The sequence below is a fragment of the Rhinatrema bivittatum genome, chromosome 1, assembly GCF_901001135.1.
Source record: "Rhinatrema bivittatum chromosome 1, aRhiBiv1.1, whole genome shotgun sequence".
NCBI lineage: Eukaryota > Metazoa > Chordata > Amphibia > Gymnophiona > Rhinatrematidae > Rhinatrema > Rhinatrema bivittatum.
The window spans coordinates 789,950,071-789,966,148 of NC_042615.1; the positions used below are offsets into that span (position 1 = coordinate 789,950,071).

The following is a 16,078-nucleotide window of genomic DNA, read 5'->3' on the forward strand; positions in this document are numbered from 1 at the left end:
GGCCGTTCCCGGGTCGGCAAACCGCGGGAATGGTGGCCATCTTGGGAGTCTCGGCAGCTCCCGATTCGGGGCTGCAGGAGGGAGAGGAGTCGATTTTGTTGGGTTCTCCCCTCGATTTGAACCCCTTGCGGCCTCAAGACGTGGTTCCCGACCCTCCCCTCCGGCAAGTCCAGGGCACGTTTTTCCTCTGTTTGTGTGCTCTTAATACACAAATCTTACTTGGCCAGCTTGCAAGATTCTGCGGATGCCTCCTCTGCTCGCCCCCGCGGTGCCGGATCCCCAGGGATCCGTCAGGGTGCAGGTGGTACCAGGGCCACCGGCTCCTCCGGTAACTCCAGACCAGGATCCGTATGTGGATGTGGCAGGAATGCCCCCCCCCCTCTAGAAGGGGATGACCCTCGGGTGCTCCGCTTATTTCAAAAGGAAGAACTGGAGCCTCTCATTCCCTTTGTTCTTCAGGAGTTAGGGATTGAGGGGCCCCCGGTGGATGCTCTCACTGCTGTGCTGCCGGCACATATGAACCCGGTCCTGGCGGGACTTAGGGCTCCCTTCTGCGCCTTTCCCTTCCATCCTATGCACAAGTTGCTGCTCCTCCGGGAATGGGAAGCCCCCGAGGTGGGGCTTCCCGTAGGGAGAGCCATGGACAAGCTCTATCCTGTCCCTGAGGACTGCCTAGAAATGCTGAAAATTCCCATAGTGGACTCTTCCGTCTCCGCTGTTACCAAGCACACCACTATTCCAGTGGTGGGAGCTATGGCATTGAAGGATGTGCAGGATTGTAAGCTTTGCTATCCCGCTGGCAGCCAGTGTTGGAACAGTTTCAAACGATTCTACCACTCTCGGATTCTACCATCGCCAACATTCAGTGGTGGCTATCGCTGCCGCACCTTCTGAGGGGGATGCCCCTTCAGATTCCACAGTGGATTGTAGTCACGATGGATGCCAGTCTCTCCGGCTGGGGAGCAGTCTGCCAGTCACAGGCCACGCAGGGATACTGGTCCCCAGTCCAGTCCCGCTGGCACCTCAATCACCTGGAGGCCCGGGCAGTCCATCTGGCTCTCCAAGTCTTTCTCCCTCTCCTCCGCAACAAGGTGGTGCAAGTCCTCTCCGACAACTCCACCACGGTGGCTTATATCAATCGACAGGAGGTCACCTGGAGTCGCCTGGTGGCCCTAGAAGCCAGCCGGCGCCTTGCCTGGGCGGAGAGTCACCTGGAGTGCCTCGCAGCCTCCCATATAGCGGGCAAGGAGAATGTGCAAGCCGATTTCCTGAGTCGCCAGCGCCTCGATCCGGGCGAGTGGGAGCTGTCAGACGGCGCGATGGATCTGATCATCAGCAAGTGGGGTCCCCCTCACCTGGACCTCATAGCAACCTTGAGCAATGCCAAAGCCAACAGATTCTTCAGCCACTGGAGGGGAGCACTGTTCGGAGGGAGTGGATGCTTTAGCTCTCCCCTGGCCCCACAACATCCTCCTGTATGTGTTTCCTCCTTGGCCTCTCGTGGGCAAAGTTCTCTGAAGAATAGAACTTCACAAGGGGCCGGTCATCCTTGTGGCACCTGAATGGCCCCGCAGACCATGGTTTGCGGATCTGGTAAACCTGGCGATGGACGGGCCTCTTCGTCTCGGCCATCTCCTGCGCCTGCTATGGCAGGGTCCTGTATTTTTCGACCAGGCGGATCGCTTTTGTCTAGCGGCCTAGCTTTTGAACGGAGAAGACAGAGGCGGAAAGGATATAAAGAGGAAGTTAACTCCACCCTCCTTCGGGCTCGTAATCCATCTATTTCTTTGGCTTATGTACGCGTTTGGAAAGTTTTTGAGAATATATGTGCTGAATCTGGTGTTTTGGCGTGCTCAGCTCCGGTTTCGGTAATTCTTTCCTTCCTTCAGAAGTGCCTCTCCAAGGGTCTTTCCTTCAGCTCGTTGTGCGTCCAAGTGTCCGCTCTCGGCTCTCTCTTAGGTCGAGTTGAAGGTCACGCAGTGGCGTCTCACCCGGACGTTGTTCGGTTTCTGAAGGGCACCAAGCATTTGAAGCCTCCCGTCTGGTCCACCTGTCCGTCCTGGAGTCTCAATTTAGTCCTTCCAGCTCTCTGTGTGGCCCCGTTCGAACCTCTCCTTCGGGCTACTCTCAAGGATCTTATGCTTAAGGCAGTTTTTCTGGTGTCTATCTGTTCCGCTCGACGGGTGTCGGAGATCCAAGCGTTGTCCTTTCGGGAGCCCTTCCTGCAGTTTTCTGCTTCGGGAGTTTCTTTCAAAACTGTTCCTTCCTTCTTGCCGAAGGTTGTTTCTTCTTTTCATGTCAACCAATCGGTGAAGCTTCCCGCTTTCTCTCGGGAGGACATCACGAGTTCAGTCGGGGGCGATCTTCGCCACCTGGATGTGAAACGTGTGTTACTGCGCTACCTCCAGGTCACCAATGAGTTTCGGGTTTCCGATCATCTTTTTGTTCTGTGGAGTGGTCCAAATAGGAGCAAACAGGCTTCTAAGGCTACTATTGCTCGGTGGTTGAAGGAGGCGATTTCGTCAGCCTATCTCTGCCAAGGCCGGGCAGTTCCTGAGGGCTTAAAAGCTCATTCTTTGCGTTCTCAGGCTACTTCGTGGGCGGAGAGTCAGTCAGTCTCTCCGCAGGAAATCTGCAGGGCCGCTACTTGGAAATCCCTGCATACCTTTGCTTGACATTACCGTCTTGATGTGCAAGCACCGGTTTATGATTCTTTCGGTCGACAGGTGCTTCGAGTGGGACTGTCTCGGTCCCACCCTGTTTAGGGAAGCTTTGGTACATCCTACAGTCTGGACTGATCCGGGTACGTACAGGAAAAGGAAAATTAGTTCTTACCTGTTAATTTTCATTCCTGTAGTACCACGGATCAGTCCAGACACCCTTCCCGTCTTTTTTTTTTTTCTGCTGTCCGCTCGAAGCTCTTTTTACAGGTCTCTGGATGAAAGTCACCTATCATTACCTTAAGACACCGGAAGCATCTATTTTGATGACAAAGGATATGCGAGAGCGTTCTCCTACAGAGTCCATTCAATGTTGGTAATTGTTCAGTTTTGGGAGTTCTTCATTACTCGCTTAAGTTCTCTAGTTACTTACTTGATCTTTTTCTTGGTTATCTTTGTTCTTATCTGCTTTGACAATGGTTATACTGAAGGGCTGCAGGGTAGGCTTTGTCCTGATATAGGATACCCTTTCAGTTTTGGTCTGTCTCCATCTGCTGGACAGGAGGCTCAACCCATGGTCTGGACTGATCCGTGGTACTACAGGAACGAAAATTAACAGGTAAGAACTAATTTTCCTATTGTTACTGCTTAACATTTCTGTAGTGCTACTAGATACATGAGAGACAGTAGTACAAATACATATGAGACAGTTCCTCCTCTGTAGAGCTTACAGTCTAATAGTCTTAGGATGTTTCATTGTATAATGGAAAATGGTTAAAACCAATAAGAGTTACCTCGAAATCTCCCTTTGTCCACCTTCTTATAATGACCCCCCTTGTTCTTGAATTTCGTTTTCTAAGGAAAATTGTATCTTCTGTACTGAATTGAAGCCCTTTAAAATGTGAATGTTTACATCACATCCTTTTCCTTTTCTCCATTGAGAACATTTTGAATGCCTTAAGCCTGTCTATGTAAAGCTCGTGTTGAAGACTCTTGTACCATTTTAATAGCCCTTGCCTAATTACTTATATCCTCTCAATGTCCTTATAAAGATATGATGGTCTCCAGAGCTGACCTGCTCGAGATGAGGACTTATTGGTCACCTGTGTACAAGAACAATATTACCTCATCATTCTGCTGTTGAGAACTTCCTTATAGGGATGTGAATCGTTTTTTGACGATTTAAAATATCGTCCGATATATTTTAAATCGTCAAAAATCGTTAGGGCCACGATACAATACCAATTCCCCCGATTTATCGTTAAAAAATCGTAAATCGGGGGAAGGGGGAGGGCAGGAAAACCGGCACACTAAAACCCCCTAAAACCCACCCCCGACCCTTTAAATTAAATCCCCCCCCCTCCCGAACCCCCCCCAAATGCTTTAAATTACCTGGGGATCCAGCGGTGGTCCAGAACGGCGACGGTCTGGAACGGCCCCCTCAATTGAATCCTTTTGTCTTCAGCCGGCGCCATTTTGCAAAATGGCCGCCGCAAAATGGCGGCGGCCATAGACAAAAACGATTCGACGCAGGAGGTCGTTCCGGACCCCCGCTGGACTTTTGGCAAGTCTTGTGGGGGTCAGGAGGCCCCCCCAAGCTGGCCAAAAGTTTCTGGGAGTCCAGCGGGGTTCAGGAAGCGATTTCTTGCCGCGAATCGTTTTCCGTACGGAAAATGGCGCCGGCAGGAGATCGACTGCAGGAGGTCGTTCAGCGCCGCTGAACAACCTCCTGCAGTCGATCTCCGTACGGAAAACGATTCGCGGCAAGAAATCGCTTCCTGAACCCCGCTGGACTCCCAGAAACTTTTGGCCAGCTTGGGGGGGCCTCCTGACCCCCACAAGACTTGCCAAAAGTCCAGCGGGGGTCCGGAACGACCTCCTGCGTCGAATCGTTTTTGTCTATGGCCGCCGCCATTTTGCGGCGGCCATTTTGCAAAATGGCGCCGGCTGAAGACAAAAGGATTCAATTGAGGGGGCCGTTCCGGACCGTCGCCGTTCTGGACCACCGCTGGATCCCCAGGTAATTTAAAGCATTTGGGGGGGGTTCGGGAGGGGGGGGGGATTTAATTTAAAGGGTCGGGGGTGGGTTTTAGGGGGTTGGCTCACGATTTTAACGATTTTTCACGATATTTTTAAAACCCAAACGGCAACAATACGATTCCCTCCCCCTCCCAGCCGAAATCGATCGTTAAGACGATCGAGGACACGATTCACATCTCTACTTCCTTATGCATCTCAGCATATTGGGGGCAAATTTCAAAAGTATCCACATTGCTGTGGAAGCTTTTCCCTGTGGAAATTATAGAAGTTATCAAGGGGAAAGTATGTATATATTTTTCCTTTGAAAATTGCCTAGAGAAAAGGTACCTACAGAGATTTGCACTTGCTTTTTCTGTGGATAGTTTTTTCCTGAAAAATGGCATGCATATTATTGAAAATGCAAAGCTACATGTATTGTTGCCTTCCTTGATCTAACCTAAGCTCACCTTCCTTTCCTGAGAATCCAACATGTTTAGGGCAATGGTCTGAGAACCAGTGAAGCCAGAGTTCAAATCCCGCTCATGCTCCTTGTGACCTTGGGCAAATTAATTGCCCTCTATTGTCTTAAGTACCTACCTAAAGGTGAATTTTACAAGCCCGATGAATATGTTGGGCCGGCAAACGCTGAGCAGATTTTAAAAGCCAGTCGAATATGCGTGTACTTGCCGCTGCATGCATAAATGAAAAGTTCAATAAAGGGGGCAGAGTGTGGGCGTGATATGGGTGTGACATGGGCGTTACTTGATTCAAACTTGAAACTTGCACGTAAATACTTACGCGCAGTGACGTGCGCTGAGATACCCTGCCACATAAAGTTACTTCTGGTATGGACGATGTGTAAGTTGTGAAACAAAAGCTTCTAGGCAGATCAGCAGGGTTTTAAAGGTCGGGGCTAACAGGGGAGAAGGGAGGCTAATAAACTAGGGGGGTTTGGAAGTCCTATCCCTTACCTGATGAACTGAGAAAACTGGTAATGGTATCGGCACGTTTCTTTTAAAATCCCCCCCACTTACTTGGTAGAAGCGGCATTTGCATGCATAGGAGTGCGTCCTCTTAAAATTGCACGCACATGTGCACGTGGTCAGGCTATTTTATAACATGCACGTATATACACACATGTGTGTTATAAAGGGACTGCATCCTTAGGCACAGGCTGACAAACGCATGCACATGTGCACCAGTTTAAAAGTTACCAATTTAGATTATAAGCCCTCAGGGACAGGGAAATATGAACTATACTTGAATATAACTCACTCACAACTCCTAGAACAACTATCAAACATAGGAATCAAAGGCACAGCCCTCTGTTGGTTCAAATCGTTCCTATCCAACAGGTTTTACAAGGTCAGAATCAACAACAAGGAATCTGACCCCATCCTATCAGACCAAGGCGTACCACAAGGTTCATCCCTCTCCCCTACCCTGTTCAACATTTACCTCCTCCCCCTCTGCCATTTGCTATCTCAACTCAAGCTTACTCATTACCTCTATGCAGACGACATCCAGATCCTAATCCCCATCACAGAATCAATTCAAAAAACCTTCGTCTACTGGGAGAATTGTCTTAAACCAATTAAACAACTACTCTCCAGCCTAAACCTGATTCTAAACTCCAGCAAAACAGAGCTGCTACTAATCTCACACAACCTGAACAACCACCCACCTAGTCTGGCACAAACCACATCTTTAAACATGGAGCTCTCTGCAGACGTCAGGAATTTAGGTACTTGGCTTGACAATCAACTTAACCTTAAAAAATTCATAAACACAACCACCAAGGACTGCTTCTTTAAACTACAGGTCCTAAAGAAACTAAAGCCACTCCTTCACTTCAATGACTTTCGCCTCGTTCTTCAATCCATTATTTTTTCGAAACTTGATTACTGCAACTCAATCTTACTGGGCCTCCCCTCCAACAGCATCAAACCCCTACAGATGGTACAAAACGCCGCAGCCAGAATCCTAACTAACACTAATAGAAGAGACCATATTACCCCCATCTTGAGCTACCTCCACTGGCTACCCATCAAACAGAGAATCATATATAAAACCTTAACCATTATCCATAAAACAATTCATAACGTCGCACCTATATCTCTACAAACCCAACTTCGCCTACAATCATCGGCCAGACCCATCAGAAGTGCCTACAAAGGCACATTAGTCGCAGTTCCCGCCAAATCAACGTTAAGAAAAAGAGCACTATCCACTGCGGGACCACATCAATGGAATGCGCTCCCACCAGACATAAGACTCGAACCCAATCTACCAGAGTTCAAAAAAAGGTTAAAAACCTGGCTCTTCAGGCAAGCATTCCAATTCCCAGAGTGAAACTAGGCACCTCCTCCTGTCTTTCAGATCCAACCATTGCAAGGTGTCACAAACACATTGACACTCAATTTCATACACGGACTTGATTATTCACAATATCTATTTATTTAAGTCATCCTTTTCATATTATATTATTTAACCGATTACTTGCAGACTATTTACGCTACCAAAGTTCCTTGTAAAACGTGAACACGAATAATGTTATAATAATATTATAGGTTTGTTAAATACTATTGTTACTTTCACTGTTCCTTGTAATAATGTTCAATAGTTGATTGTTATTGTTCTATGTTCTATGTAAAAAACCCCAGTCTAATCTACCAGACCAGGGCAACCTTTTCGTTACTTGTAAACCGGACTGATTTGTATTGCATACAGGAATTCCAGTATATAAAAACTAAAAATAAATAAATAAATAAATAAATAACTCGCTTTCAGCTCACATCTGGAGAAGCGAGTAATTTAATCTCAAAAAATAAAGTATTGGGGGGAGGGGGGGTTGTACCCACATACAGGGTGGGGAATTTTCAGACAGCTTATTTACCCAAGGAAACAGCTTTTCAAAATTGCCCTCACTATTAACTTTCCACGCTGACTGGCAATCTTCAGGTTATTAGATTTAATTCTTCTCAGGCCCCCTTTCTGCATGATGGTTGTCTAAATTTTGCTCTTCTAAATCAAAAGCGGTTAATAACAATTCTTCCAGTTTTTCCAACTCTCCCAGTTTTTCAGCTTTGTTACAGATTTTTGAATCCTCTGCAAACGGGCATATTTTCCCTTCCAATTATGGAAAGCACTGTCCCCTGCATTAAGCCCTGAAGCACTCCACTGGTGATTTTTCCTTCACTAACATGGAAGTCATTGAGCACCTCTCTCACATTTCTGCTACTTAATCAGTTTCCTTGCCTGTTAATGACTTTAGGTTCTGCGTATAGAGAACAGAAGGCCTGACTTGGGCCTTGAACCTGAGTTTCCTGCAAGGCAGTGCACAGCACCGCTGCCGAGCCACCAGGTCAGCCCACCCAAGAGTTTTATTTCTTGCAATCTCTGAAAGAGAAAAAATTCAACAGAAAACAATAGGCAAGCAAACGATTAAGCAAAAAGCACTATGAGAATTTTACCCATGCCTTAAGTTTAGCAGTTAGGGCAAAAGTCCCACACCACTTTGTGTGTAAGGTTTTTTTTTTTTTTTTTTGTTTAACCTTCCAAAAGTTGCTGGAAATAAAAAATCATAGAGATATTTTTTGACAGAAATGTGTCCATTCCTTCAGTCAGGCCTGTGGTCTCTGCTATAGTAGTAGAAGATTATAAAAAAGGTTCTAAGAATAATCTCCACTCCATGTCTCAAAGAAAATCAATATTAAAAACTTGTAACTAAATTTTCTTCTGTTTTCTAGATTGAGAGAGGCAGCCCAAAGAGCTGTTTTCTATTCTTGGGCACTGTGTTGTGTGAAGTGAATTGGGTTAGTGTTCTTTCTGATGCTTGGAACCCCAAACCCTATCTGGAAACACGTAATATGACCGTCTGTCTCCTTTTCATGATGGTTTTCCTGGCAAAAGAAGAGGAGCTTATAAGTAAACCAGTAAGTGTTGACAGATTCTGGGTTGAGTTAAAGTTTTCCCCCAAGGACAGAGATGTCTTTGGGTATACAACGTTTCTTATGTACATGCTCCTCTGACCTCTCTAAGTGCAGCATCTGAAGTTACTTATTTGTATATGTTGTAGTGCCTTGTTTTATTGGGTGAGCCTACTTTAATGCAAATTATACTGGTCTACAGCTGAAATGCTTCCAAAATAAATGTAATAAGACTTTACTAAATATGGGTCACTGAGAATGAAAATGATGCTTAAAATTGCTGATTGGCTTTAGTTTTCAGTATGTGCTACTGGGTCAGTATATATGACCTTTGACTTGGGAATTGCGGAGGATAAGTGAGTTAAGAAGGGAAAAGATCTGAAATTATATCAGAAATGACTAATATATATCTTTGACTGAATCTATGAAAAATCTATGACTTGGTACACAGAGTACTGCCATTTCCTCTGCAAATGGGATAGTCATGCAAGAGATTCCCACTGCATCAAGAGAGATTGGCTGCTCTAACAGCCATTGGAGCCTGGGATGAAAAGTATTCAGCACTTGTTGAATCAAGTTGGGTCTGATGAAAAACTTTGTCAAAGCCATGGAGAAAACTAAAGCAGCCTTTAAGTACCTCAGTGGAAATTCCCAAAGCTAAGTGAAGCTAAGATAAAGGAGGGGGTCTTTGTTGGCCCTCAGATTTGTGAATGTCTTTGAGATGATGCATTTAACCGTGCATTACGTGGCAAGGAAAAGATGGCATGTAAAAACTTCCAGTTAGTGGTAACAAATTTTCTGGGAAGCAACAAGGCCAGACAGCTACAAGGAATTGGTGGAAAACCTCCTCAAGGCATACAAAAGTCTTGGTTGCAACCTGTCACTAAAGATACGTTTTTTTGTTCTGTCATCTGGATTTTTTTTCCACCGGCCTGCGGAGCAGTGAGAGATGAGCATGGTAAGCAATTTCACCAGGACATTGCAGCAATGGAAAAAGGGTATCAGGGCAAATGCTTACAGACTATTGGTAGACAGTGACGAGATTTTCCATTTAATGACTACAAGAGACGAGTAGCCACTGAATAAAGACTAGACTATATGCATATATTCTGTATACTTTATAGATTTGGGCCTTTCATTTCCTAGTAAATTTTATTTCTAAAATCCTTTTGCTGATTTAATTTTTAAAATATTACATAAACAGGACAGGTGAAATATTATGCAAACATAAATATACAAAAAGACGTAAGTTTACAATTTATGATTAAAACTCTACTATTTACGCATAGACATAAAATGCAAAAATTTAAATATCATGGAAATAGTAGCCCATCAGCTGGTTTAATTGTCCTATGTGAGTTCAGAACAAAGGAAATGAGAGACAAAAATACCACAATGGGTGTCACAAAGGAACAAAAGGGAGTTGTACGAAAAAGATAAAACGAATGAATGAATAAATAAATATATAGATCCTACAAAAAGCTTCTTAAAAATATATATCTATTAGGTTTTATTCATAAAAATACAAATATTACTCCTGGGAATTCTGCATAAAAAATGTTAAAATTCTGCGCACAAAAACGTAAACTTCTGCAAACTTTATATTGGCCGAAAAAACACAATTTACATGACAGTCTTTAAGTAATTATATTTTAAATTAATACAGAAAAAAGTTATTACTTAGAGATGCAGAATTTTAAATATTTTGAGCAGAATTTCCCTAAAAATTTACTGTAAGAGTGTCCCTTCCACTCGCTCTTCCTACTCCCCTGGCCACTTTGCCCTCTCAGACCCCAACTCCTCCACCTGCCAGTATCTCTCCCCTCCACTTCTAGGCTTAACCCCTTCCACTCTATTGCCAGTCCCAGAGTTTGACCCCGTTCTCAGTACTGCCCCTCACACAGGCTCCCTCTGACCCTCCCTCTCTCACACACATGCTCCCTCTCTCTAATACAATACACACACCCTCATACAGGCTCCCTCACATACACACATCCCCTCATACAGGGTCCTTCTCTCTTGCGAACACACCCTTGCATGCACCCTTTCTCTCTCTCACATACATCCTCACACAGGCTACCTATGTCTCTCTCTCTTGAACCCCTTCACACAGGCTCTACCTCACACATACACAGGCTAGCACCCTCGCATGCACACGATTTCTTTTTCATACACATGAGCTCCCAATCTCTCACATACATACACAGTCCTTCGCAATCTTCTCATATAGGCTCCCTCTCTGTGGCACCCACACTCAAGCATTCCCCCCCCCCACTCTCTCATCTCCCATGCTCTCTCACACCCTCCTGCTCATCCCCTTGCACTCTCACCCCCCTGCTCTCTCTCTCACCCTCCCCTCTCTCTCACTCTCCCCTCCCACCCTCTCCCTGCTCTCTTTTCCTCCCCTCCCCCACACCCCTCCCTTCTCCTCTCTCACACCCCCTCCCCTTTCTACACCCTTCTCCCTCTCCTCTCTCACACACTCATTCACTCTCACCGGGGCCTTCATCTTTGCTGTGAGCGGAGCACATGCTGCGGCACACGGGGGCCTTCATCTTTGCGCACTACATTTGCGGCATACCGGGGTCTTCTCTGCCATTTTCTGCGCAGAATTTGGCATTTCTGCACAGAAAATGGCAATTCTGTGCAGGGGGGGAATTCTGCGCTCTGCAGTAATGCAGAATTCCCCCAGGACATATATATATATCCAGATATATATATATATATCTGGATATATATATATGTATATATACATACATACACGTGGATCAGACCTTGATGGATGTAGGTGCATCCATCAAGGTCTGATCCAGGTGGTCTTGTTGAAGCATTTGCGGTCCTCAAGACTGAAATCCTCATCGTCTCTCAGGACAGCCACCTTCTCCTTAACTCACCTTCCGCTCTGCCCGACAACTACAAAAACTCGTCTTATGTAAGAGATCTGGGTGTGCTCCTGGACAACCAGCTTAACCTCAAAAGATTTGTAAACAATACCACTAAGGAATGCCTTTTCAAACTGCAAGTCCTAAAAAAGCTGAATCCCCTTCTTCATTTGTATGACTTCCGCTTGGTACTGCAATCAATCATTTTCTCAAAAATCGACTACTGTAACTCGCTGCTTCTCGGCCTCCCTGCAAACACCATCAAGCCCCTTCAGATGTTACAGAATTCTGCTGCCAGGATCCTGACGAACACAAAAAAGAGAGATCACATCACGCCTATCCTCTACAACCTCCATTGGCTCCCTATCAAATTCAGAATCCTTTACAAAGTCCTTACCATTTTGCACAAAACCATACGCAATCTCTCCCCAATTGATCTCACCATCCAGCTTCGTCCTCACACCTCGGTCAGGCCGATTAGAAGAGCCTACCAAGGCACTCTATACGCCCCCCCAGCAAAAACATCCCTAAGGAATAGGGCCCTATCTACTGCAGGTCCCCCGCAATGGAACGCCCTCCCACCAGATCTCCGACAAGACCCTTGCCCGATATCCTTAAAAAAAACCCCCTCAAAACGTGGCTATTTAGATCAGCGTTTCCAGAATGATGACACCAGTTCATACCGTCACATTAGCCAAACCAATGCATCTTAGCTTGCCTTATTGTATCCAACAAGTATTGTATTTATTTATTTATTTATTTATTTAGTGATTCTTATATACCGCGGCACGTAAAAAATATACATCACCTCGGTTTACAGTAAACAATAAATTAGCAACAGGCTTTACATACAACAGGCTTTACAGGAAGTGAACAGATGAAAGCAACAGGCTTAACATAAATAACGGAACTCCAGAGTGCCTAAAATAACTCCTTTAACTAAAATGAACAAATGCATATTCTAATTCAAAAACAAAACTGGAGAGATAATAAGCAATTAAATTGCTACTGGCCTATTCCATTATTTAAAGTCAAGTCACAAATATTTCAAAAAGTGATAGCAAGCGTGAAGGGAGAACAGTGAGATTAGCAGAATGAAATAAACATAGGGGAGAGCACAGGAACAGGTAGCTAGTGAAAAGAAAACAGGGAAACGGTATTTCAGATTAATCGATGATCATTGTGTGAAAGCTTGTTCAAACAACCAGGTTTTGAGGTTTTGTTTGAAAGTTTTATGGCAGGATTCGAGACGCAAGTCCATGGGCATTTTGTTCCAGATGTTGATACCAGCTATGGAGAAAGTACGGTCTCTTGTGGTCACGTGTTTGATGTGTTTAAGAGGCGTAGAGGCAAGTTTTGCTTGGTGGATATTTCTTATTGGTCTATTAGATGTACGGAATATAAACTGATCGGAGAACCATTGCATCTCTTGGTTATGTATTGATTTATGAATGAGGGAGAGTACTTTAAATGTAATCCTGTAAGCTACAGGAAGCCAGTGCAGGAACATGAGAGCTGGAGTGATGTGTTCGTGTCGGCGAGTATTGGTGAGTAAGCGAGCAGCAGAGTTTTGTAGCAGTTTTATCTATGTATTTATTGAGCAATGTCACATAGCTCATCAGTCTAGCTCTAAGTTCTTAGTATCTCATTTATTATGAGATATTATGTTCATCCTTGGTTTCAATCATTGTCTCCCATCTGTTCAATGTTATTTATTCAAAGTTTATTCATTGTTTAGTGTTCTATGTAACGCTCACATGCGAGGTTTTTTGTTCACTGTAAACCAGTTAGATTTGTATTCTATACAAGAATATCGGTATATAAAAGTTAAAAATAAATAAAATAAATAAACTCCTTGAACCTGCATTCCTTGGTGTCAAAAAATAAATAAATAAAAGAAGAAATTTTAATACTTTGTAAAATGCATTTGTTGTTTTTGTCTTCAGGGATCTCCTTTGCTAAATCTTCTTGGACAGTCGAGTTCCCTGACCTGGCAACTTGTGGACATTGTGTCTTATCAGAACATCGTGGGTTATTTTAGCAATCATTATCCACCATCTGTCATCTTGGCAAAGGATTCTTCATCTGATCTGATAATGAAACTTTTAAAGGCTTGTGCAGGGTTTGGTGCTTCTTTGGATAGTAATGTCTGTGTTGTAAGTATCTAAACTACCACCTACTGCCTGTCAAGATTTTTTTTCTTCTGTGTCCTCCCCATTTTTTATGCTAATTTTTGCTTAAATGGTCACCCTGATGGCATGTTCAAGTGGTAGTGGATTTTCATTACTTTTTGGGGGAGCCTTTGCGGAAATATGGTAGTTGGGGAAAAGGCATCTCGTTCCCACAAACAGCCCTGCTGAAATTAGTAGGATTGTCTTTGGGAGCCATGGGCAAAAGCTGTATACCACATCTGAATGGACAGTGTTGTAAATAAACCATTCAAACCTGGCTGCAGTCACTACTCACAGAAAGGTACATTTTAAAAACTGTGTGTGGACATCCATGGGCGTGCAGTTCCTGGCGTGCGCCGATTTTATAACACGTGTGCGTCGACGTGTGCGTGTTATAAAATGCGTGCCCGATTTTATATCTGCGCACGCTGACTCACATGCATAAGGGGGAAATTTTATAAGATGCGCACGGCATCTTATAAAGGAGCCAACCTGCTTCCCTTTTCCCCATCTGCCCTGACCCCTAAAACCCCACTAACTAACTTTTTTTTTTGTTTTTTTTGTTTTAATACTTACCTGCTCTCCGGAACAGTAGCAGGTTGCGCGGGCCAGTGCCAAATGACGCTGTCCCAGTCCGCCCCTTTCTCTCGAACCCATTCTTCGGCATGTACCAGGAGATACGCGTGTGGCCTTCGGGCTTTGAAAATCTCCACGGCTCGTGTGCGGCCCAACTACATGCGTATCTCCCAGTTTTAACGCATGCTGGATTTTTAAAATCAGGCCGATAGTGAGTAATTTTCAAAAGGATTTACGTGTGCAACTATTGTAGCAATTTTCAAAAGACATTTATGCACGTAAAGTGCACTTACGCAGGTAAATCCTGTGGACAATTCAATGGCATATATTGTAATAATTTTCCAAAGCCCACTTTCACAGGAAACGTCAATTTACACTTTGTGTAAATGCTTTTGAAAATCAGGCCCTTAGGGGGCAATAATCAAAGACTTATGTGGTAAGCAGACTTGCACATCATGCATCCGTCTATCCATATGAAAAAATGGGCAGGGTAAAGTCAGGGGTGTGAAAGTCCATTTGGAGACTTCATTTTCAAATTTCCACATGTATTTGCATCTGCTTTCATGCAGGCACAAAATATTCAGGCACAAACGCACATTGTGGTGTGCATGCTAGCCACATTTTCAAAGGGAAGCTCATCAGGAATTTTCCTTTTAAAATTAGCCTGTAGGACCCACAGGGATTCCAAGCCCCACAGATAGCCACAGAATTACTCTCTACATTATTGTCTGAATGGTAGTATGTTATTACTTGAAAAAAACGTGGCGACAATGTTATTGCTTTTGTCAGCTGATTTCATTGCATGAACCTGGAAAATTAAGTACACTTTTAGCAGTCAGAGTTGAACTGGAAGTATATAACAAGAGCACAAAGGCAGAAGATTATAGATAATCATCCTTGGCTGCTGCTATTTATGTACATTTGTTATGTGAATTAATAGAGAATGGTGTTATTCAATGTGCATGCATTACCATTACTAAATTCACTCTGAAAAGTGATTAAAAACATAAGCAATTATTTTTTTTCACCATGATTCTACTTACAGATAGTGTACTAATTCCCAATCCCTGGGTTCAGTGTATTTGCAGCACACATTCTGATTTTCATTTTGTTGTCTGTTAGGATATAACCCCCAAATGCCAGCTGTACGTTCACCAGGTGGTTCAGTTTCTCACTACACTGGAGCAGAATAGTAAGATAACCCTTGCAGCGCTGCAAGAGGAACTATCAAAGCTGCTGGATGATATTGCTATTTTTAATCCCCCAGGTGAGTAGAATTTTTATTTTAAACCTTTGCATCAAGTCTATCAACTTTCTGTTTAAGAATTTATATTCAAAAGGCTTTGATAAGATAATTTCAAGACTTAGCCAGACAAACATGGAGTTTGAATTTTCTTCCCACTGAATGGGTTAAGTTATTACCAGGCTAAAACTTAGATGGATAAAAAGAAGAGTGGGGGATATTCTGGGGCATAGCTATATGTTATCCGGATAGCACTGACATAAGAACATAAGAAATTGCCATGCTGGATCAGACCAAGGGTCCATCAAGCCCAGCATCTTGTTTCCAATAGAGGCCAAACCAGGCCACAAAAACCTGGCAATTACCCAAACACCAAGAAGATCCCATGCAACTGATGCAATTAATAGCATTGGCTATTCCCTAAGTAAACTTGATTAATAGCAGTTAATGGACTTCTCCTCCAAGAACTTATCCAAACCTTTTTAGAACCCAGCTACACTAAATGAACTAACCACATCCTCTGGCAACAAATTCTAGAGCTTACTTGTGTGTTGAGTGAAAACATTTTCTCCGATTAGCCTTAAATGTGCTACTTGCT

The 16,078-nt window shown here is 44.0% G+C and overlaps 1 protein-coding gene and 1 long non-coding RNA gene across 2 annotated transcripts in view; one reads left to right on the plus strand and one right to left on the minus strand.

The window, feature by feature from the left end:
- Positions 1 to 16,078, plus strand: part of EPG5 (ectopic P-granules autophagy protein 5 homolog) — a 335,394-nt gene that overhangs the window by 292,715 nt on the left and 26,601 nt on the right. Inside the window, exons 37-39 of the mRNA XM_029580866.1 lie at positions 8,429 to 8,614; positions 13,437 to 13,646; positions 15,360 to 15,504. Of these exons, the coding sequence (XP_029436726.1) occupies positions 8,429 to 8,614; positions 13,437 to 13,646; positions 15,360 to 15,504 (541 nt within the window). The remainder of the gene's footprint in view (positions 1 to 8,428; positions 8,615 to 13,436; positions 13,647 to 15,359; positions 15,505 to 16,078) is intronic.
- The window catches only part of LOC115078160, a 123,329-nt gene that overhangs the window by 78,841 nt on the left and 28,410 nt on the right, over positions 1 to 16,078 (minus strand). The gene's annotated exons all lie outside the window — the stretch shown is intronic.